The sequence below is a fragment of the Pongo pygmaeus genome, chromosome 11 (assembly GCF_028885625.2).
Source record: "Pongo pygmaeus isolate AG05252 chromosome 11, NHGRI_mPonPyg2-v2.0_pri, whole genome shotgun sequence".
Taxonomy (NCBI): Eukaryota; Metazoa; Chordata; class Mammalia; order Primates; family Hominidae; genus Pongo; species Pongo pygmaeus.
In genome coordinates this window covers 58727321-58750492 of record NC_072384.2, presented here as the reverse complement: position 1 = coordinate 58750492, position 23172 = coordinate 58727321, and the positions used below count along the sequence as shown (strand labels likewise).

Below are 23172 nucleotides of genomic sequence, written 5' to 3'. Positions count from 1 at the left end.
ACTACACCCGGCCAAGGGACTAATTTCTACTCACTGGTCCTGCAATGTGTACAAGTCAAATGCCATAGTCAAAAATATGAATTATTTCAGGTAATAGATGTTTAGGTTACTATTAGTAGGTTCAAACAGATGAGCAAATGCCAAGGGTCTACTGTACTAAAAATTTCTAAGGAGGTGGCTAGCAGACAATAATGCCGATAATTGACAAAAAGTGAAGTAAGTACCTGAGAATGCTGTTACAGATGCTGTTTCTACTATTCATTGAGTAAAGTGTCAACTTATGTTAGTTACTAATAAATATTAATATATCCACTTAGTATACAACCCATTTATGTCAAATGAGTCTTCATCAGTAACTTTACTCTTACTTAATTTAAAGCTGTTTTTATTGTTTTTCAGAATACTGAGAATATACTTCACACATTGACTCAGCACACCAGGTCTGAACTTAACCTCACTTTGTATTAATATAATTTAAAAATTAGTCAGAAGATACATAATAGTTATTTTTATTAACTAGGTATGTCACAACTTGCGCTTTTGCACCTAATACCCTTTTACTTGCTACTGGTTCAATGGACAAAACAGTGAACATCTGGCAATTTGACCTGGAAACACTTCACCAAGGTTAGTAAGGACATCATTTTTCACTCATTTCAACCCCACTCACCATTAGGGTCAGAAAGTTAGTAAATTGGGCCGGGCACGGTGGCTCACACCTGTAATCCCAGCACTTTGGGAGGCCAAGGTGGGCGTATCACTTGAGGTCAGAAGTTCGAGACCGGCCTGGCCAACATGGTGAAACCCTGTCTCTACTAAAAATACAAAAAAGTAGCTCAGCGTGATGGCGCATGCTTGTAATCCCAGCTACTCGGGATGCTGAGGCAGGAGAATCGCTTGAACCTGGGAGGCGGAGGTTACAGTGACCTGAGATCGTGCCATTTCATTCCAGCCTGGGCGACAAGAGTGAAACTCCATCTCAAAAAAAAAAAAAAAGTTAGTATATCATTTGACAGGTTATTCACATTGCTTTTATCAATATAAAGTATACATCCAAATTTAATGTCATTTAAAAATAGTTTAGCCTGGCATGGTGGCTCACACTTATAATCCCAGCACTTTGGGAGGCTGAGGTGGATGGATTGCATGAGCCCAGGAGTCTGAGATTAGCTTGGGCAACATGGTGAAACCCCACCTCTACAAAAAAGACAAAAATTAGCCACACATGGGGGTGTGCACTTGTGGCCCCAGCTACTTGGGATGCTGAGGTGGGAAGGATCACCTGAACCCAGGAGGTCATGAGGCTGCAGTGAGCTGAGAACACGCCACTGTACTTCAGCCTGGGCAAGGGAGTGAGAACCCATCTCTAAAATAATAATAATTTCAGAGAAGCCAGTGTTGAGTGGCTGGGCTGTGTTAAAGCTGTTGGTAAATGCTTTCGGTGCACATTCATGTGTCCCACTCCTCCCATGGTTTGTAAGTTATTTGTTTATATTCCAATACTAATTTCAGGTAAATGTAACCTCAGGACAAAATCGAAATTATCATTGTATTTTGTTGGTTTTATTTTGGCATCAAGCGACATTGGCACATAATTTAGGAGTTTTATTTTTATCACTGTCAGAATTATCCAAATCGTGGTGCTGATATGCAGATGATGGAGCAAATAGAATACCTTTGCTGGTATGAATTTTATATAATAAAAAATTATTTTCCTGATGTGAAAAAGAAAATGATCCAAAAGCAAGTTAAAGTGGTAAAACAATTTTTTTTTTTTTTTTTTTTGAGACGGGTCTCCCTATGTTACTTAGGCTGGTCTTGAACTCCTGACTTCAAGTGATCCTCCTGCCTCAGCCACTTGAGTAGCTAGGATTATAGGCATGAGCCACTGTACCCAGCTATAAAACACAGATTTAAGGAAATTTCATTTACTTTTAATTCAAAGTGAGAATGTTTATAAAGGAAATACTTTTTTGTTATCTCACTTACCTGTTTGTTTATTTTAAGCAAGGAGCACAGAACATCAGCTGAAGCAATTTACTGAAGATTGGTCAGAGGAGGATGTCTCAACATGGCTTTGTGCACAAGATTTAAAAGATCTTGTTGGTATTTTCAAGATGAATAACATTGATGGAAAAGAACTGTTGAATCTTACAAAAGAAAGTCTGGCTGATGATTTGAAAATTGGTAAGCTTAGTGAAAGATAGGCAGTCTTCAAAACAACTTTCACCAAATTACTCTGCAGTTGGATTTTGTTGCATTAATGGTTTCTTCTTAATGTTCTGGCACTACACTAATGACCCATCTTCTTGATTATGGCCATCCTAGCAGTTGTGAAGTAGAGTTTCATTATGGTTTTGATTTTCATTTACCTAATGACATGCATCTTTCAAGTGCTTATTTGCCATTTATATATCTTCTTTGGAGAAATGTCTGTTCAGATCCATTGCCCATTTTTAAACTGGGTAGTCTTTTTATTGTTGACTTTGTAAGAGTTGTTTATGTATTCTGGGTACTAGATCTTTACCAAAAACAAGTTTTGATATCATGCTCTAATAAACATAATTGCCAGACACTATTACTAATATGCTATAGTAAAATTTTAGTTAACCAGAAAGCTCAGGAAATAAGATATTCATGTTGAGATTTATTACTAATGAAGAGTGAAATAACTAAAAATCTTTGTTATAGAAAACCATTTTAAAGTATAGTATTATAAGTATTTTACTTTCCTTACATAGTAAACATAGTATGTGAGCCTATTTAAATCTCTTGGAAGCCTGTGGCCTTTTAAGGAGTTAACAGAATGATTTTGTGAAAACACATAAGTGGTTTTGTACTATACTCAGGCTATACTTGAATACAGTCACTTTTCTTTATTTTATTTTATTTTATTTATTTTATTTATTTATTTTTGAGATGGAGTCTTGCTTTGTCGCCCAGGCTGGAGTGCAGTGGCACGATCTAGGCTCACTGCAAGCTCCGCCTCCTGGGTTCACACCATTCTTCTGCCTCAGCCTCCCGAGTAGCTGGGACTACAGGTGCCTGCCACCACGCCTGGCTAATTTTTTATATTTTTAGTAAAGACAGGGTTTCACCATGTTAGCCAGGATGGTCTTGATCTCCTGACCTCGTGATCCGCCTGCCTCAGCCTCCCAAAGTGCTGGGATTACAGGCCTGAGCCACCGTGCCTGGCCAAGTACAGTCACTTTTCTATCTCTTTTTGTGTGGGGGTGGCAGGGTGGGGGAAGAGATAGGAGGGTCTCACTCTGTTGCCCAGGCTGGAGTGCAGTGGTGCGATCACAGCTCACTACAGCCTCGACCTCCCAGTCTCAAGTGGTCTTCCTGTCTCAGCCTCCCGAGTAACTGGGACCACATGCACATGCTACCACGCCCAGCTTATTTTTACAAATTTTTGTAGAGATGAGGTCTCTCTATTGCCCAGGCTGGTCTTAAACTGCTGGGGTCAAGCAGTCCTCCAGCCTCGGCCTCCCATAGTGTTGGGATTATGGGCATGAGCCACTGCACCCAGCATCTCTCTCTAATAAAATATTTCCTTTCAACTTCCTCTTTTCTTCTGAGAGTAGGTAATAGAGTAGGAGCTTTGTTTTTAAAAAAAACTCACAAATTTAGCGTCTTAATTTCTTATTAATCTCTCACAATTAATCTTAAGGGTACCTTATCAAGTATAATTACTTCACAATATAAAATAATTTCAGATTCAACAAAGGATGTTTGAAAACATAAGAAAAGCATATAGAAACAATAGAAATACAATTCTATTTTTATAACTAGGTAAATAAAGAATAAGGCATTCTAGTTGTTTGTTTGTTTGAGACAGACGCTCCCTCTGTTGTCCAGGCTGGAGTCCTCTGGCATGGTCTTGCCTCACTGCAGCTTCAACCTCCTAGGCTCAAGTGATCCTCCTGCCTCGGCCTCGTGAGTAGTTGGAACCACAGGCATGCGCCACCGTGCCTGGCTAATTTTTAAAATTATTTGTAGAGATGAGGTCTCACTACTTTGCCCAGGCTGGTCTCAAACTCCTGACCTTAAGTGACCCTCCCAGCTCGGCCTCCCAATGTGCTAGGATTACAGGCATGAGCCACTGCGCCTGGCCAAGAATAAGACATTCTTGTAGGATTCAATTAATGATCAATTAATTATTCAATTAGTTTTTGAAGGATGAGTCTCAGGTTTAGCAGTAGTAATCATTTTACTTAAAAGTTTAGTGAAATGGGTTTTGGAAGTGTCAGGCCCAAGCCAAAATTGAAATACAGTTTAAACAAGTTCTGTGATGGTCTAATAGGTGAATTTGAAAAACCATTAAGAATGGAGACAAAAATGTTGCACATTCTCTAGTAAATAAGGACTCTTAGGCTTGTGTTTAAGATTTGGAGATCTAGCAAACTCAACAAATTAGAATAAAGTAGTAAAAATTGACTGTAACATTTATTTTTTATGTCATTCTAATGTATTTTAAGGTTTTTGCAACCTTCATTATAAAGGATCAAGCGGCTAACTTTAATCTTCTATAAATGGTATTGTAAGCTACAATGAATTTCTTTTAGTCCTGAATTTTAAGAAAAATAGACCTCAAAATAGTAAATTGCACTAATAGAGAATTAAATTTGGTCTAGAAACAAATGTGTTGAGGTGAACCAATGAGTATATATGCTACTGAATTTTGCTTTTTTAATGCTTATCTATTTTACCTGCTTTTGCCTTTGTGATATGACTGTTTAAAACAGCTGCCATGTCAATGTGAATAAATCTGAGTTTAACATTCAGCAAATGGAGGAAGTTGATTAATTGTGCAGTAAAGTACATTGGAGGGTTTGAGACCAAAGTCGTATATCTATTATGTTTGACATTTAAATTATTTTTAAGGAATTGAGCAGTTTATCAAATCTTTTTTCAATGGGTCTTTTGTAAATACACAATAAATGAAATTTCTGCAGACTTGAGTATGTTTGACTTTGGAGCTTTACCCAAGGATAATAGTCATTTTCTAGGATTGTGTTAATGGAAGCCTAGGGTACAATAGACATACAGCTTTAGTTAGGAAATAATTCCTTATATCTAGAACTATATTTGGATAAGGAATGTCCAGACAGTACAGGTTCAAGAGATCCTTGATGTTGAGAGGGATATGTCTTAAGACATTTGCTATGAATTTGTGACTACTACTATAACATTTACTATCTCATTCAAAAGGCATAAAGTGTGAAAGGTTAAGAGTAGGAAAGTCACTTTTAGATGTGATATTACGCAACCAGTTGAGTCTACTACCAACTAGCCACACAGCTTCCATCTAGCTACTCATTGGCCTCAGTTTATATCTAGGCCTTGGGAATGCGGCAGATTGCTATGTATCTTGGAGTTTGGAATTGCTGTAGAAGGTAAAATGATAGAAACTTAAAATGACAAATGCTAAGGTACTATTGTATATCATGTTGGTATTTATGATTATATTCAGATAATCATCAACCTAGATGCCTAATTGGGAACAAGATTTTTTTCAAAGGGTTCACTCTTCCATTTGCTCTTCTTTCCAAGAAATCATAAAAGCACATAAGACATTTTTATCATTTTCTAATTTAAAATTAAAACTAGAAATTTAAATACATCACCTGTCTTAGTATCCTCAGGTTTTGAAAGTTTCATGTTTCTGTTCTTATTAATTCGTTACGTAGATTTCACTTGTTGCCTGTGTAACTGCATTTATTGTTAAGTAATTGAACATTTACAGTTTTTTTGTTGTTGTTTATATGTGATTAAAGTGAAATAGGCTGTTCAAATCTAGTTACTGTGCAATGACCCCTGTTGAAAGGGCATAACCCTCCCTGGTCAGCTGCTGTCTGAAGTTGGCCCACTCTCCTTTCCAGTGCTTACTTGTTGGACATGCTGGGGTCTCATTTGCTCAGACCCATCAGATGTCCTGTTGCTTTCTTCTGCACAGATGCCAACCACAGGTCTTTATGGCTGTTAATGGTTTGTCCTCACTCACGCATATTGTAGGGTTCATGAAGGTATCTTGCTACCTTGTTTTGTTGGAAATGTCCATGCAATTTGAGTTTATCTGGTTGCTCTGTTTTTTCAGAGAAATTTAAAAACTATACTGCTTCTATCCTGTTCTTCATATCCTCTTAAAAATTCCTCATGTATCTATAGCTGTGTTTTCCATTCTTAATATAGGTTTCGTGTCTTCTCTTGATCATTCTATGTAGAAATTTGATTTTTTAAATTAAAAAATATATTTTTAAAAAGCAGATTTTTAGCTTTCTTTGTAAGAAACCAGCGTTTGGTTCTGTTATTCTCTGTCAGGGTGGGGGAGAGGTGAGTCAGTGACCAGCTTGGTGGTCTGTGCTCGTTCAATTCCAGGCTCTCGTGCTGTCCTGGTAACTGGCCTCCAGCTGGGGCTTCTGTGGCATCAGTACTTACAGGACAAAGTTGGGAGAGTAAAGGGCACATGTAGGAAGGTCTCTGTCTCATTCATGTACCCACATCTCTGCTCTATGCTGTCATTTCCCAGCTCTCACTCCAGAACCCAGTTACCTTCTGTTCCGTCAGAGCTTTTTGGGGTTGAGTTTTTATATCCGTTAGTTTAGTTTTGTATATTTGATGGTTATCAGTGTCTGGATTCCATCACACTCTCAGTGATGTAGCATTTCCAGAGTTGGGTGATTTTAACTTGTCATCAAGATGTCTTTTCAGGATTATAGTCAGTAATAGCCAGATATTGCCCAATACTGGTACCGAGGGTTTACTAGCCCTTAGCTGGTAAGGGTCCTTTCTTTCTCAGCAATTAAGTGTATAAGACTTATTCTTAACCCCCAATCACAAAAGGAGATGTTTGGTTCCGATAGAGCTCTGGGGATGTGGTTTAGTAAACGCCTCCCTGAGGGCAAGATGATCTGACTTCATTTCTAAATGACATTAGGATTGGAGAAGGATAATACCCAATTTAACCTTATCTCTGGGGAATTTTGAATTAGGCCTTCTGTATTCTCTATTATAAATATTAGAAGCATTGTAAGTATTAGCACACATGTAGAATATTTTTGACAGGAAAATATACTTTTTAAAGAATATTAGTTGCTCCTATATTTTTTTCTTTTTCTTAATTTTTTTTAGAGACAGAGTCTCACTCTGTTGCCCAGGCTGGAGTGCAGTGGCATGAACATGGCTCACTGTAGCCTCTACCTCTTGGGCTCTGTAGAGTCTCCTGCCTCAGCCTCCTGAGGAGCTGGGACTACAGGTATGCACCACCATGCCCAGCTAATTTTTAAAATTTTTTTTGTAGAGAAAGAGTCTTGCTATGTTGCCCAGGCTGGTCTCAAACTCCTGGTCTTAAGCAGTGCTCCCACCTTGGCCTCTCAAGTGCTGAGTTTATAGGCATGAGCCACTACACCCAGCCTCCTTTTCTTATTATAAGTTATATAATTATCTCTTTAAATGAGATGTCTACTGTCTTATTGCAAACATGTTCTGGAAACATTTATGACAGTTTTTGAAGCCATGTCTACCCAGGTGGAAGATTTTCAGGAAGCATACCCCAGTCACGACAGATTTTCTACCATCTCACCCTCTAATACCCCACTTCAGCAAATCTTGATCTTATCCAAGCCTTTATTCTGTTAATCTTATGTACCTCTTATCTATCTCTACTCTTATTTTCCACCTTACTTAGCTTAGAATACATGATCCATCATTATAACTCCTCGTAAACCTTCCATGGTATTTGCCTGGCAAAATAAAAACACACAGCTCAGATGACCCTTGGAAAACATAGCATTGTGAATGGGACATTCTGGGAAGAGGTGGACTCAATAAACTGTCATGACCATTCTCTGATTTGTTACATTCAAGGCTGGCTGTGCTGATCAGATAACACTGTGCTGCATTTTAGAGGTACTTCCCTAAGCATTTCTGAGTATTTTGTGTTGAAATAGCTTTCTGTTGAATCTGGTTGGTGATTTCATAAAGAATTTGAGGGAATCTTTTTGAGTCAAATATTTTTGCAAAATCATATTCAACATGTAAAGAAATCATTGGTTTGTTCGTGGCACTTTAAAAAAACTTGTTTTAAAAATCCTCAGTTCGGTTTCAGCATATCCCACTGGAAGGAAGTCAGAGGAAAGCAGCCCTTTGGTGGCAGGAAGCTGCTAGGATGACTTGCCACATTCACATGAATGTGGGCAATGAGCCCTGACTGACTCAAACGGTCTATTACTCGTGACACAGCAGACACTTGCACTTCAGGTTCTGATTGTTTCCCCTTCCCCTCTTTTTTTTTTTTTTTTTTTTTTTTGAGGCAGAGTCTCACTGTGTCACCCAGGCTGGAATGCAGTGGTGCCATCTCAGCTCACTGCAACCTCCGCCTCCTGGGTTCAAGTGAAGTTCCTGCCTCAGCCTCCCAAGTAGCTGGGATTACAGGCAGGTGCCACCACATCCAGCTATTTTTTTCTTTTTTTTTTTTTTTTTTTTTGTATTTTTAATAGAGATGGGGTTTTGCCGTGTTGGCCAGGCTGGTCTTGAAATTCTGACCTCAAGTGATCCACCCACCTCATCCTCCCAAAGTGCTGGGGTTACGGGCATGAGCCATTGTACCCAGCCTCCCCTTTCCCTCTTAAGTTTCATGGTGGTGGTTTATGTCACAGCTGAGGAGCCCTGAGCTTGGGAAACCCCCAGTCTTATAATGGGGCTAAGCCAAATAGCCCCCAAGAGGCAAGACATTGCCTTGCTCAGGAAACATCTGCCCTCCCACAGGGAGGGACGCACTATCTCTAGCTTCCAAGGATATTTTCAGACATCCTCAAAAAGACTGTCTGAAACATAGGGTGTCCTAAGACATGTATAAACCTCATGGAGCATTACCTCCCAACAGAAAGAAAGTTGGTTTGGCTTTTTCTAGTAACTATGAGGCATTCTGAAATCTAATTCTTTTACCCACTTCAACCTAAAGTAGAACTGTCAACTAGTTCTAAAAGTGTAAACAGCCAATAATTCTAAAATTCCTAAAATTCATTAGACTTTCTAAAACTAAAAATCTCTTAAAGTTAAGAATAAAAACAAGTGAAACTGTTTATGGTTTGGACAAACAGATGAGCTTTATTTGTGATTGTGTTTCTTACAAGAATCAGCAAATATATCCAATTTCATTAAGTTTAAAAATATCATAACATGGCATTTTTACGTTTTGAACTCAAACATATTTAAAAATGATTTTTAGGAAATTTTTTGTTGTATAAGTAACCAGTAATGAGCCTTTTCTGATTTTGTAGAGTATATTAGTGTCTGGCAACCTGAAATTCTTGAACTTTCAGAATCTAAATTTATTTAAAATGAGCTATTAGCTGCTGATATATTTTAACCAACAGTATTCTATACAACAGAGATTTGTTAAGGAATTTATAAAGAAAACAGTAGTTCATGCGTTAAACAGTATGTCAGAAGATTTCTGATGGTAGTAGATAAAATCTCTATTTGTGGCTGGCTGTGGTGGCTCACACCTGTAATCCCAGCACTTTGAGAGGATGAGGCAGTAGGATCACTTGAACCCAGGAATTCGAGACCAGCGTGGGCATATAGTGAAACCTTATCTCTACAGAAAATACATAAATTAATTGGGCATGGTGGTGTGTGCCTGTAGTCCTGGCTACTCAGGAGGCTGAGGTGGGAGGATCACTTGAGCCCAGGAGGTCAAGGCTGCAATGAGTGGTGATCGTTGTGCCACTGCACTCCAGCCTGGGCAAAAGAGCGAGCCCCTGTCTCAAAATCAACCCCAACAACAAACTCTATTTGTGAATAAGGATTACTGGTAGTATCCTAGTAGTAAGGATTACTAGTAGTTATCCAGCCCTAACAGTAATTTCTTTTCAGAATCTCTAGGACTGCGTAGTAAAGTGTTGAGGAAAATTGAAGATCTCAGGACCAAGGTTAAATCCCTTTCTTCAGGAATTCCTGATGAATTTATATGTCCAATAACTAGAGAACTTATGAAAGATCCGGTCATCGCATCAGGTATGTGTGATGCTATACTAAGTTGCAGGGGATGTTTTGTGCTAAATGAATAAAAAGTTTAGACAGTTCTCAGAAGTTTGCTTAAATGTGAAGAATTTTAAGTAGTTTTTTCTTAAACTAATTAGACCTTGGGTGAACAAATGAATATTGTATATTTCATAATGAAATTGGACAAAGTAGTTGTGGAGTTGACACAAAAGGATTAAGTTTTACTTAAACTTGTGAAATGTGTATTTAGTTGCTAGGATGTAAAGATAAAATACTATTTTTTTTAAGATAGATTGTTGAGATCTCTTGTGTTTGTCTATCATGAATTTAAACAATCTTATACAAAGAATTTAATTATAAAGTTGTATCATTCCATATTTCTAAGTGTTGTTAACAGACCTACATACTTTATTCTACATAGTTGTAATCAGTGAATCCAAATTTTATATATATAGATATAGATATAGATATATATATAGATATATATTTAATTTTGGCCTACAGCTTCCTTATATGTTTCTGAATATTGGCTTAGTCTATGTTGACTTTGTCTGGAGTTTTCACTTTGAATAGATTTATCCCATTGTGGCTGTATGATACATTGTGTTTGACTTTTCTGTTAGTTGGTGTGTATGTGCTTGCAAATCTTTACACTGTAAATGGCATTATGCTGACATCTTGGCACATTTCTGTTTTTACCATTACTTAGGGTTATTTACGTGGGTTATATGTTGCAAAGCAGAATTAGTCAATTTGAGGATGTTTTATGAATGTGAAAACAGTTTGATACATTTTGTTAGATGTGTTATTTTCTAGGAAAAAAAAACAGTTTAGAGTGCTGCCAGTAATATATCTAATTGTACCTGGTTTTCCAGTTTTGTGATCATTGTATTTTATAACTCCATTTACTTTTGCCAGCTTAATAGTTGTTTTGAAACTATATTCCTTACTTTGCTAGGGAGGCAATGAATTTTTTTACATGGTAGTTTACTATTTACATATATTTGAGTATAAAACATCTATTCATCTTCTCTGATAGTTAACTTAGCTGATGGACTTACTTTGTATATGCTGTCCACCGTCCACATTATTAGTGGAACTAATTATGTAGTGTCTTATCGTTATGAGTTCATCTATATTAGGTACTTAAAGCTGTACCTGCATATAATAAACACTCAATAAAAGTCAATTAGCTATTTTTATTTCAGGCTATGAAATTTGCTCTGAGTATAGCAGTGGCTGCATATTTTTTGACTTTGGTTTATCAGGACTCTTGTTTGCAGTTGAAAGCAGCTCAACTCGAGTTAGTTGAAGCAGAAATGGCAATTGATTTATTAAAAGTGAATCTCAGGAAAACCTGGCAGCAAAGAGTGTAATAGGGTTCTGTCTCAATTTATTGAGAGGCTTCTGAATATTCACTCTGATGTTCAGTGTGCTTTTTTTCTACAAAAAACAAAAAACAAAACAAAAAACCACACATGACCATAGACAGGTCTCAAATTTTAGTTTCATCCATGAGGCAGATACCAATCCAACATTTCCTTCTGGCTGCAACTCTTTTGAGTCTGGCTGCTTTTTCTCAGCTTTCCAGATTGATCTAGCTTGTAGTATCAGTAATTTATATTTATTGCTGAGTAATGTTTCATTGCATAGATATGCCATAATATGTTTATCCATTAACCTGTCAGTGGACTTTCAGGTCTTTTCTATTTTGTGGCTATTATGACTGAAGCTGCTGTAACATTTATGTACAGATCTTTGTCTGGACATTTCTCATTTCTCTTGGTTAAATATATAGGAGTGAAATTACTGGATTGTATGATAAGTGAATGTTTAAAGGGACTACCAAAATGTTTCTCAAAGTGGTTGTACCATTGTAATTTCCTAGCTGAGTCTTCCAGTTTCTCCACATCCTCTCCAGCACTTGATATTGCTAGTCTTTTAAATTTTGCCATTTTAGTGGATATGAAGTGGTATGTCATTGTGTTTTGAGATGGACTCTCGCTGTGTCGCCCAGACTGGAGTGCAGTGGTGCGATCTCTGCTCACTGCAAGCTCCGCCTCCTGGGATCACACCATTCTCCTGCCTCAGCCTCCTGAGTAGCTGGGACTACAGGCGCCTGCCACCACGCCCAGCTAATTTTTTGTATTTTTAGTAGAGACGGGGTTTCACAGTGTTAGCCAGGATGGTCTCAATCTCCTGACCTTGTGATCTACCCGCCTTGGTCTCCCAAAGTGCTGGGATTACAGGCGTGAGCCACTGCACCCGGCCTCTCATTGTGCTTTTGATTTGCATTTCCCTCTTGACTAATGATGTTGAGCATTTTTTTGTGAGCTTATTTATCCAGTCATATATCTTTTTTGTAATGTATATCTTCACGTCTTTTTCCCATTTCATGTTGGATTATCTTACTGTGTTGTGAGTTCTTTAGATGCAAGTCTTTTGTAAGGTAACGTATTGCACATATTTTCTCTTGGTCTGTAGCCTGCCTCATCACTTTCATAATGATGTCTCTTATAGAGACAACGTTTTTAATTTTGATGAAATCTTATTTTTCAGTTTCATACTTTTTGAGTTCTAAGAAATCTGCCTACCCCAAGGTTTCAGAGATCTTTATCCTTTTTTCTTCTAGACAAGTTAAGGTTTTAAATTTTAGGTTTAGGTCTAGGACTTATTTCACATTTTTGTATATGGCTTTCCTAAATGAATATCCAGTTGTTCCAGCATCACTTATTGAGAAATCATTTTATTAATGAATTACCTAGCATGTTTGTTGAAATCACCCAACTTATATCACAGGTCTATTTCTAGACTTTGTATGATGTTTGATTGATTTTTATGTCTATCTGAGGGCTGGCTACCACAGTGTTTCGATTACTGTAGCTTTATAGTCTTTTTTTTTTTTTTTTGAGACAGAGTCTTGCTCTGTTGCCCACACTGGAGTGCAGTGGCTCCATCTCGGCTTACTGCAACCTCCACCTCCCAGGTTCAAGTGATTCTCATGCCTCAGCCTCCCAAGTAGCTGGGATTACAGGTGCGTAACACCATGCCTGGCTAATTTTTTTTATTATTTTTAGTAGAGATGGGGTTTCGCCGCGTTGGTCAGGCTGGTCTTGAACTGCTGGCCTCAAGTGGTCTGCCCACCTTTGGCTTTCCAAAGTGCTGGTATTACAAGCATGAGCCATGGTGCCCGGCTGCTTTATAGTAAGTCTTGAAGTCAGATAGTGAAAATCACATGACTTAGTTCTTTTACTGTTTTGATTATTCTTGCTCCTTTTGCATTTGCACATAGATCTTAGAAACACTTTCTCAGTTTCGCCTGGATTTTCACTGGGATGGTGTTTAATCTATAGATCAGTTTGGAGTTGAACTGCTCTAATCCATGAACACGGTATCACTTTGCATTGCATTTGCTTAGGTCTTCTTTTCCGTTATAGGTTTTGTACATTTTGTCAAAATTATCTTTAGGTAGCTTATTTTAAAAAAATGTTTAAATTTTTACTTTTTAGAGATGAGGTCTCATTCTGTTGCCCAGGCTGGCATGCAGTGGCACAATCTTAACTCACTGCAGTTTCGACCTCCTGGGCTCAAGCAATCCTTCTGCCTCAGCCTCCCAAGTAGCTGGAACCACAAACACCTACTACCATGCCCGGCTAACTTTTAAAAATTTTTATTTTTGTAGGGACGGGGTCTCTCTGTTGCCCAGGCTGGTCCTGAACTTCTGGCTTCAAGCCGTCCTCCTGCCTTGTCCGCCCAAAGTGCTGAGATAAGAGGTGTGAGCCACTGAGCCAGGCCACTAGCTCATATCTTTATAACTGTACAATTTGAGCAAATAGAAATACAATGTTATATATTGACTTTGTGACCTTGCTACATTGAGTAGTAAAGTCATCCTTCAGTAACCAACTCCTTCAACACAAAAGTCTGTGGATGCTCAAGTGCCATATATAAAATGGCATATGACCTACACACATCCTGTCCCTCCAGATCATCTCTAGCTTACTTATGCCCAATACAATGTAAGTGCTTTGTAAATAGCTGTTATACTGTATAGGCTTTTTTTTTTTTCATCAGCAGTTAGTTGAATCAGTGGATGCAGACCCCTTAGATATGTAGGGCTGTTAGTAGCTTTTTAATAGAAGCTTAATAGACTTTGCTCATTACATGAGTGTGTCATCTAAGTAATTTCTTTCTTTCCAATTTGTATGAATCCTTTTTTTCTTTTCCTGTTATTTTCGGTCAGAATTTCCAGTACAATGTTGAAAAGAAGTGGGGTGTAGACATTCTTACCTTCACCTGCACTTAGAGGGAAAGCATTCAACTTTCACCATTAAGTATGATAATTAGCTCCCCTTATCAAGTTAGTTCCCTTCTATCACCAGTTGAGAATTTTTAGGCTATTGACATATTTTTTTCTCCTTTAGACTATGATAGGATAGATTGCTTAATTAGTTTGCTGTTGGATCATAACGTGTCTCTCTCTTGGGTCTGGCTTCTTAAACATGTTTGTGAGATTCATCTATATTGTTGCACAAAGCAGTTTAATTTTCATTTCTGTATAGAAGTCCATTGTGTGCATATAATTCATTCTGTTGATGGGCATTGTTGGCTGTTATATATAGTGCTGCCATGAACCTTTCTGTACATGTTTTTGGTTAACATATGTATGTATTTCTGTTGGCTATATTCCTAGGAGAAGGTATACATAAACAGCATTCCAGAGTGGTTAAATCACTTTCTATGCCCACCAGCAGTGAGGAATTCTAATTGCTTCACAGCCTTACTTTTTCCTATTGTCTATGTCTTTCATTTTAACCTTTCTGGTACCACACATTTATTTTTGAATTTTATTATTTTTAATCGATGCTGTTATAAGAAACAATAGAGACATATACCTTGTACACTTTGCCTAGCTTTCCCCACTGGTAACATTTTTTAAAATGATACTATTATATCACAACCAGGATATTGACATTGCTAGAACCCACAGATCTTAGATTTCCCCACTTTTACTTGTACTTATCTGTGTGTGTGAAGCTCTACACAGTCTTATCCTGTCTAGAGGTTTGTGATTACCTTACTACAGTTGAGACAGAGTACTTCCAAATTATCACTGGACCCATCATCTCCCTACTGTCTTCCGACCCCAGCCCCTGGAAACCACTAATTTGTCCTCCATTTCAAAAATGGTGTATCAGTGGAATCATGTAGTAAAACAGCTTTCAATTGGCTTGTTTTTCTTAGCATAATCCCTGTAGACTTACCACTCATTTATTTTTAACCTTCCTATGTTACTTTGTTTTATAGGTGTTCCTATGGGAAACATACAGTTGAATTTTTTTTAAAAACCCAGTCCTAATCATTAATAGCAGAATTGAACCAATTTCTTTCTATTGTGATTGATACATGTGTGGAGAAATTCCTGCCAGCATACAATTCTAATTTCTCTTCTGCTTTCCTTTTCCCACCTACATTTTTCTGAATATTCAGAATACATCTTTTTTCAGTTTTTCCTTATGTATATTTTTATATCTATTGAACTAATTGCCTCAGAAAAATTTTCAGGACCTGTTTGTATTTCAGCATTCTTATACCTCATTTTTATTCATTCTTTTAAATTATGAAAGCAGTACAGGCTTAGTGAAAAACAGACTAGCGATTTTAAAAACGGAGGCTCTTCTGTATTTTCATGTAGCAATAATATGGTTTAGGTGTATCCTTCTAGATATTTTTCCATCCATTTATAGTGTCCTATAACGAATGAGTTATGATGCATACTTTTATTTATTTATTTTTGAGAGGGAGTTTTGCTCTTGTTGCCCAGACTGGAGTGCAATGGCACAATCTTGGCTCACTGCAACCTCTGCCTCCTCGGTTCAAGCGATTCTCCTGCCTCAGCCTCCTGAGTAGCTGGGATTGCAGGCATGTGCCACCACACCCAGCTAATTTTTTGTATTTTTAGTAGAGACAGGGTTTCACCTTGTTAGCCAGGATGGTCTCGATCTCCCAACCTCAGGTGATCCGCCTGCCTCCCAAAATGCTGGGATTACAGGTGTGAGCCACCTCACCCGGCCTGATGCATACTTTTAAAAAGTTGCTTTTGGCCAGACGCAGTGGCTCACGCCTGTAATCCCAGCACTTTGGGAGGCCGAGGCGGGCGGATCACGAGGTCAGGAGATCGAGACCATCCTGGCTAACATGGTGAAACCCCGTCTCTACTAAAAATATATTTTAAAAAAAAATTAGCCGGGTGTGGTGGCGGGCGCCTGTAGTCCCAGCTACTCAGATGGCTGAGGCAGGAGAATGGCGTGAACCCGGGAGGTGGAGCTTGCAGTGAGCCGAGATCGTGCCACTGCACTCCAGCCTGGGCGACAGAGCGAGACTCCGTCTCTAAATAAATAAATAAATAAATAAATAAATAAAGTTGCTTTTGTTTATCAACAGTGTATCAGAGAGAACACCATTTGTCAGTATATTTGAAAGTACATGCTTCATTCTTATCTGCAGGATAGCATTTCCTGGTATGGATGTCACCAAAATTAACTCTTACTCTGTTTATAGGCATCTTTCTCCATTTTTTTTGCCAGCTTACCACAAGTGATTCTATAGAAAACATCCAGCTGCTTGGGAGGCTGAGGCAGGAGAACTGCTTGAACCCGGAAGGCGGAGGTTGCAGTGAGCTGAGATCATGCCACTGCACTCTAGCCCTGGCGACAATGCGAGACTCCGTCTCAAAAAAAAAAAAGAAAAGAAAAGAAAACATCCCCAGTCATGTATTTACAGGTACATTTGTATAAATTCCTAATACTGATAGGCACTGCTGTACATTTTTAGTTATGTCCAATCTTTAAAAAAATTTGGCTTGGTCATTTTTGCCAATTTAGCTGTCAAGATAATTTTTGTTTTGAGACAGAGTCTCACTGTGTCACCCAGGCTGGAATGCAGTGACGTGATCTCAGTTCACAGTGACGTGATCTCAGTTCACTGAGACCTCTACCTCCTGGGTTTAAGTGATTCTCCTGCCTCAGCCTCCCTAGTAGCTAGGATTATGGGCATGCACCACCATGTCCGGCTAATTTTTGTATTTTTAGTAGAGACAGGGTTTTGCCACGTTGGCCAGGCTGGTCTCGAACTCCTGACCTCAAGGGATGCGCCCAGCCAAGATAAATTTTAGAATTGTCTTATGTTACAACATAAAGTGGTATTTTGGTCAGAATTACAGAAAACCTAAAAACTAAACGTTAACTGGGGCTAAAGAGTAGAAATGCCTGCCCTGCACTGGTAGGTGTTCCATCTAGATTATTTCTTTCAGGTCTATTCTGAACATATAAAAACCTCCTAAACCTGATCTGCCCACTCTGTTTTTTCTCTAGAGCCTTCACCGTATTTTAACTTGGTTATACATAGGGTTATACTTGGTTATACTCTGACTTCAGGTATGCTTTTCAGTTGCAGTTCAAGTATACTGTCTAATTCCTATTTGTCATTGTAGACTTTTCTCTTTCATGCCCTTCACTAGTTCTGGAAATGTTTCAGCCATTCTCATCCCCTGCACCTTCTCTCTTAAGCCTTTCTAGGTGTTTTTCTTGGACCTGCCTACCAGTTGTCTTTCCTGCAGTTGTCTAACTGCTGTTTACCTGTCCAACGAGATTTTTTTTAATTTCAGTTACTATAGTTGTCCTTTCTGGAAGTCCCATGTACAGGGAGAGTAAGAGCATTGTCTGTGGAGCCACACTGCTTGGGTTTAAATCCCAGGTCAGTTGCTCCCTACCTGTGTGACCCTGGAAAGTTATTCAGGCCATGCCTCAGTTTCCTCATTTGTAAAATAGGAATGCTAACAATATCTTACATCATAAGGTTGTTGTACAGATTAAAGAAGTTAATATAGGTAATGGTGCCCTGGAACAGTCTAATGATATGCTATTTGGCAATAAGCACTTCAAAAGATGGTCAGTGTCATTAATGCCAATCAAAACCATGTCATACCTGTTAAGATGGCTAGAATCAAAAACTAGGAAAATACATGTTGGCAAGGATGTGCAGAAAATGGAACCTTCATGTGTGGTTGCTGTTGAAAACAGTCTGGAAGCTCTTCAGAAAGTTATCACAATTCCACTCCTAAGTATATAGGCAGGAGAATTGAAAACACATAATCATACAAAGAGTTGTACAGGCATAGCAGCATTATTAGTAGCCCAAAGGTGGAAACAACCCAGATGTCCATCAACAAGTGAATGCATGAAATGTCGTATAGCCATACAAGAGAATATCAAGCCATGAAAATGCACAAATATGTAGAGGATGGACCTTGGAAAAATTATGGTAAGTGCAAGAAGCCCTATACCAAAGGCTGCATAGTGTATGATTCCCATTATATGAAATGCCCAAAACAGGCAACTCCATAGAGACAAAGTCAGTTAGAGGTGGCCATAGGCTGCGGGGGCAGTGACTGCTAATGGGTATGGGATTGATGGAGTGATACACAACTCTGAAATATACCAAGAACCACAAATGGGTGCATTTTATGGTGTGAAATATATCTCAAAAAGAGCAAAAGGCAGTCACAGGTAACAGTTTCTGCAGAAAGCATGTTTCCTTCTCTAGGACGGAGGAAACAGAAGTTGAGTTTCTCAGAACCTCAGTCTCTCAGGGCCAGAACTCAGGCCCCCAAGGTGGGGGAGCTACACAGCTGGTACTAATTTGTAAGTAGGCAAAAGTAACACAGAGGTGAAACAACCAAAACAATCCAGATCTGGAGTTTCACCATGTCGCCCAGGCTGGTCTTAAACTCCAGGGCTCAAGTCATCCACTCGCCTTGGCCTCCCAAGTGCTGAGATTATAGGCATGAGCCACTGAGCCTAGCCGACTTTCTTATATGCTAAAAAATACATATACCTTGGTGCGCAAGCCAATGGAAGCATTCCCATTACAGTCAGGGATATAAAGGATGCTCTCTCTCAGCTATTGTTTTAGAAATATTAGCCACACCTTGCCCCCTCCCCCAAAAAAAAATTGAAAGGGAAAAACCCTTTCTATATAACTGTATATGTAGAAAGCCCAAAAGAATAGAAAATCTACAAACAATATGAATTTCGTAAAGTAGCAAGTTAAATAAGATTCAGTGAACCAAAGCACTTAAAAGTTATAACTGAATAGTTAAGTTACAGTAACAAAAACTAGAACAAATGAGACCTAAACTTGGCTGGGTGCAGTATAATCCATGTCTGTAAACCCAGCACTTTGGGAAGCCAAGGTGGGAGCGTTGTTTGAGCCAAGGTGTTCTAGACCAGCCTGGGCAACATAGTGAGATCCCCTTCTCTACAAAAAATTTAAAAAAATTAGCCAAGTGTTATGGTGTGTGCCTGTAGTCCCAGCTACTTGGGAGGATGAGGTGAGAGGATTACTTGAACCTGAGAGGTCGAGGCTGCAGTGAGCTACCATCATGTCACTGGACTCTAGCCTGACTGACAGAGTGAGACCCTGTCTTAGAAAAAAACCACACACACCAAAACCCCAAACTTAAGAAATATGTAAAACTTTCAAACCTACATAAAAACAAAAACATCCCTGTGAAAGTATAATGGCAGGCAGAGCATGCTGAGGGGTAGGAAGACTCAGTGGCTGCAGGATATCAGCTTTCTCCATTTCATAGGTTTGACATGATCCTGATAAAACTTTTTACTGAGAGATACACAAGGTGATTCTTCACGTGGAACCTAATAAACAAGAACAGCAAAAATAACCTAGAAAAAAACAATGAGGAAGGTTGCTAGCCCTATGAGATGTTACATGTCGAGAACCTCCATAAATGAATGTGTAGTGTTGGCCCAGGAATAGAACAATGGAAAAGTTTAAAATCCAGAAATCGATCCATGTGCATTTAGAAATTTAGTGATTGATAAAGATAGCATTTAAAATCAGTGGTAAAAATTACTTCTAACAAGTGGTATTTTGACAATACAACCACCCTGTGGAAAAGGATAAAATTGGATCCATCTTGCATAGTGTACATTTAAATTCCAAATGAATCAGAAACCCAGACATAAAAAGGGAAACCTGCAGAGCGCAGCGGCTTGCACCTGGAGTCCCAGCTATTCCGGAAGCCGATGTAGGAGGGTCACTTGAGCCCAGGAGCTCGAGACCAGCAGGACCCCATCTCTTCGAAGACTTTTAAAGTCCCAAAGACAATGTAAGTAAATTCCTTGATAGAATTGGGAAAACTTCGCTCTCTGGGAATCAAGGGAGAAATTGATGAAGTGTTGATATTCCGTATATATGAAATCTTAAGGGCAACCTAGTAGAAAAATGGGCAAAAAAATATGAATAGCTCACAGGAAAAAGAAAAGCAAATGGCTCAAACATATGAACAAAAGATTCTCCAGCTGATACATTGTACCATTGCTTACCTAGAGACTGGCAAAAATCCAGGAGTTTGACAACATATACTGTTGGTTAGGCTGTAGGGGAAAAAGGCATTCTCATAAACATTGCTAGTAGGAATGAAAAACGTAGAATTCCTATGGAAGGAAGTTGGCACTGTCTAGCAAGATTATATATGCTGCTTTAGCAATCCTACTTTTGAAATCTCCCCAAAACAAAAGTGACACATGCATAAGACTTCATTGTAGCACTATTTGTATTTTGTGTGTGTATGGTTTTCTTGGGGTTTCCTTGGTACAGCACTATTTGTAAAAGGCAAAGATTGGAAACCACCCAGATGTCCTTACATCTTACATCCTTACTGTGGAGTACTGTGGGGAAAATAAACACACTAAGCTGCAAAATAGTGTGGCTAGTATGCTAGCTTTTATGTAGAATGTATATGTACTGTGTGCACATATACATATTTGAAAATGGATTACACATGGTTACTTATATGGGAAGGGTGGGTAACAAGGATTGGACAGGATTAGATTAGACCACTCTGAAGGTACCTTGTTTTATAGTTGTAACTTTTTTTTTTTTTTGAGATGGAGTCTCGCTCTCTCACCCAGGCTGGAGTGCAGTGGTGCGATCTCAGCTCACTGGAACCTCTGTCTCCTGGGCTCAAGTGATTCTCCTGCCTCAGCCTCCTGAGTATCTGGAATTACAGGCACCCGCCACCATGCCCAGCTAATGTTTGTATTTTTAGTAGAGGTAGAGTTTTGCCATGTTGGCCAGGCTGGTCTCAAACACCTGACCTCAAGTGATCCACCCACCTTGGCCTCCCAAAGTGCTGGGATCACAGGTGAGAGCCACCACGCCCAGCCTATAGTTTTAACTTTGAAACCAAGTAAGTGTTGTTTTCAGACACAGTATTTTGGGACCACTCTAGTGAATCTACCTTGATGACAGAAAGAACCATAAAGTAATCTTAAAGTAATCTTAAAATTTCTTTCAGTTTTATGTTAGTAAATATACTGTAGATTAAATGAGTAAATGAAATCAGGAACCAAGATTTTCAGCTTAAGAGCTACAAGTATAAAAATGAAAGTAGTGAAGCAAAAGTCCAATCTTTACATGCATAAAGGCAAATAATTTTGCAAGAATATGGTTTTAAAAAAACCTTAGTGGCCGGGCATGGTGGCTCATGCCTGTAATCCCGGCACTTTGGGAGGCTAAGGCGGGTGGATCACCTGAGGTCAGGAGTTCAAGACCAGACTGGCCAACATAGTGACACTCTACTAAAAATACAAAACATTAGCCGGATGTGGTACCGAGTGCCTGTAATCCCAGCTACTCGGGAGGCTGAGGCAGGAGAATCGCTTGAACCTGGGAGGTGGAGCTTGCAGTGAGCCAAGATCTCGCCAGTGCACTCCAGCCTGGGCAACAGTGTGAGACTTGGTCTCAAAAAAAAAAAAAAAAAAAAAACTAATTCCCTTCACTGTCAAATCCTTAGTGGAGTAAATTCTGTCATCTCTGGGTACCTGTTTCCTGACTTTTCAAGGTGTTGGAAAGTTTGGCTGAATCATAAGACTCTTTTCAACAGCTCTGATGGGCAGTTTATCCTCACTCCCACTCTACCCAGCTCTGTTCCTTTCTTCTCTTCCACTGTGTCTGAATTTGACAGGGTCCCGGTCTCAGTGGTACTATTCAATCAATGCATTTCAGGTGTTGTGGCAGAGATTTTTTGGGGTGCTGGTACAAGCAAGACAGGAATAACCCTTAAGTCACAATAAAGGCCTCTGCAAGGAGTTTTTACATTCATTTCATTTTAGAAATCCTCATTTCCCTTTCCTACATCATGTAATTTGTGTGATTTTTTTTTTTTAGATGGCTATTCATATGAAAAGGAAGCAATGGAAAATTGGATCAGCAAAAAGAAACGTACAAGTCCCATGACGAATCTTGTTCTTCCTTCAGCGGTACTTACACCAAATAGGACTCTGAAAATGGCCATCAATAGATGGCTAGAGACACACCAAAAGTAAAGTTGTTGATATTGTATTGTTTATATTTTCAGTGATCTCATTTGAATGATTTAGAAGTAAATCCTAATCAGACATTATTAAAAGCAAAACAGGAAAAAGGTAAACTTCTTAGTTACCTATAAAAATTGTCAATTTTCATTCTTTAAAAACACATGGACTTACTATGAAAGCCTTTTTGTACTAGTGAAAAAAATCTTCAGCTATATAAAGTTATACTTTAAATTGCAGTGCCCTAAGTTTCTTTAATTCCTCTTAATATCATTCCCAACAGTGCCCACATTTATTCTTGTTAGATGTAGGTCGTCTCTCTTTATAACTAAAGATTGGACTACTCTAGAATAACAGATGTTTACATTCTAGGTAATAGCCATTCATTCATCTTTGGAGCCCTTTTAAAGAGAATTTGTAGCAAAATGGTTGTAGATTGTTTATGATTAAATTGAGAAAAATCACTTCAGATGTTGAAGCAATTTTTTTGGATTTTAAGTAAATTTGCAGGATAATGATTTTTTTCTTATTTTCCAAACCTAGGTACAAGTTAGATGAAATAAATCCTGAGTAAGTCAAGTTGACTTTGCTGAAATATATAAAGTGGCAAACTCTAGCCTCCCTTCAGAATGAAGAATTATTAAATGTTCTCACATATAATTCTAAGCTGGAGTAACTATACAAAGGCATTTTTACACAATAGCCTGATATGTTCACTCCAGAAAAAAACTTCAGGAAGTAAAGGTGGTGCTAACTTCTTGCC

At 38.6% G+C, this 23172-nt stretch overlaps 1 protein-coding gene across 23 annotated transcripts in view; it reads left to right on the top strand.

Moving 5' to 3' along the window:
- WDSUB1 (WD repeat, sterile alpha motif and U-box domain containing 1) overlaps positions 1 to 22873 on the top strand; it is a 50882-nt gene extending 28009 nt beyond the window's left edge. For 15 of the 23 annotated variants that reach the window (XM_063647569.1, XM_054477969.2, XM_063647571.1 and 12 more), the window contains 5 exons: positions 400 to 440; positions 521 to 627; positions 2008 to 2187; positions 9883 to 10023; positions 22264 to 22873. In XM_063647569.1, coding sequence (XP_063503639.1) covers positions 400 to 440; positions 521 to 627; positions 2008 to 2187; positions 9883 to 10023; positions 22264 to 22421 — 627 coding nt within the window. In that variant the 3' untranslated portion in view covers positions 22422 to 22873. Of the gene's footprint in view, positions 1 to 399; positions 441 to 520; positions 628 to 2007; positions 2188 to 3841; positions 3940 to 9882; positions 10024 to 16598; positions 16795 to 22263 lie in introns of those variants that run through there. The other 8 variants (XM_063647576.1, XM_063647579.1, XM_063647577.1 and 5 more) reach the window with 4 other exon arrangements.
- Positions 22874 to 23172: the final 299 nt, after the last annotated feature.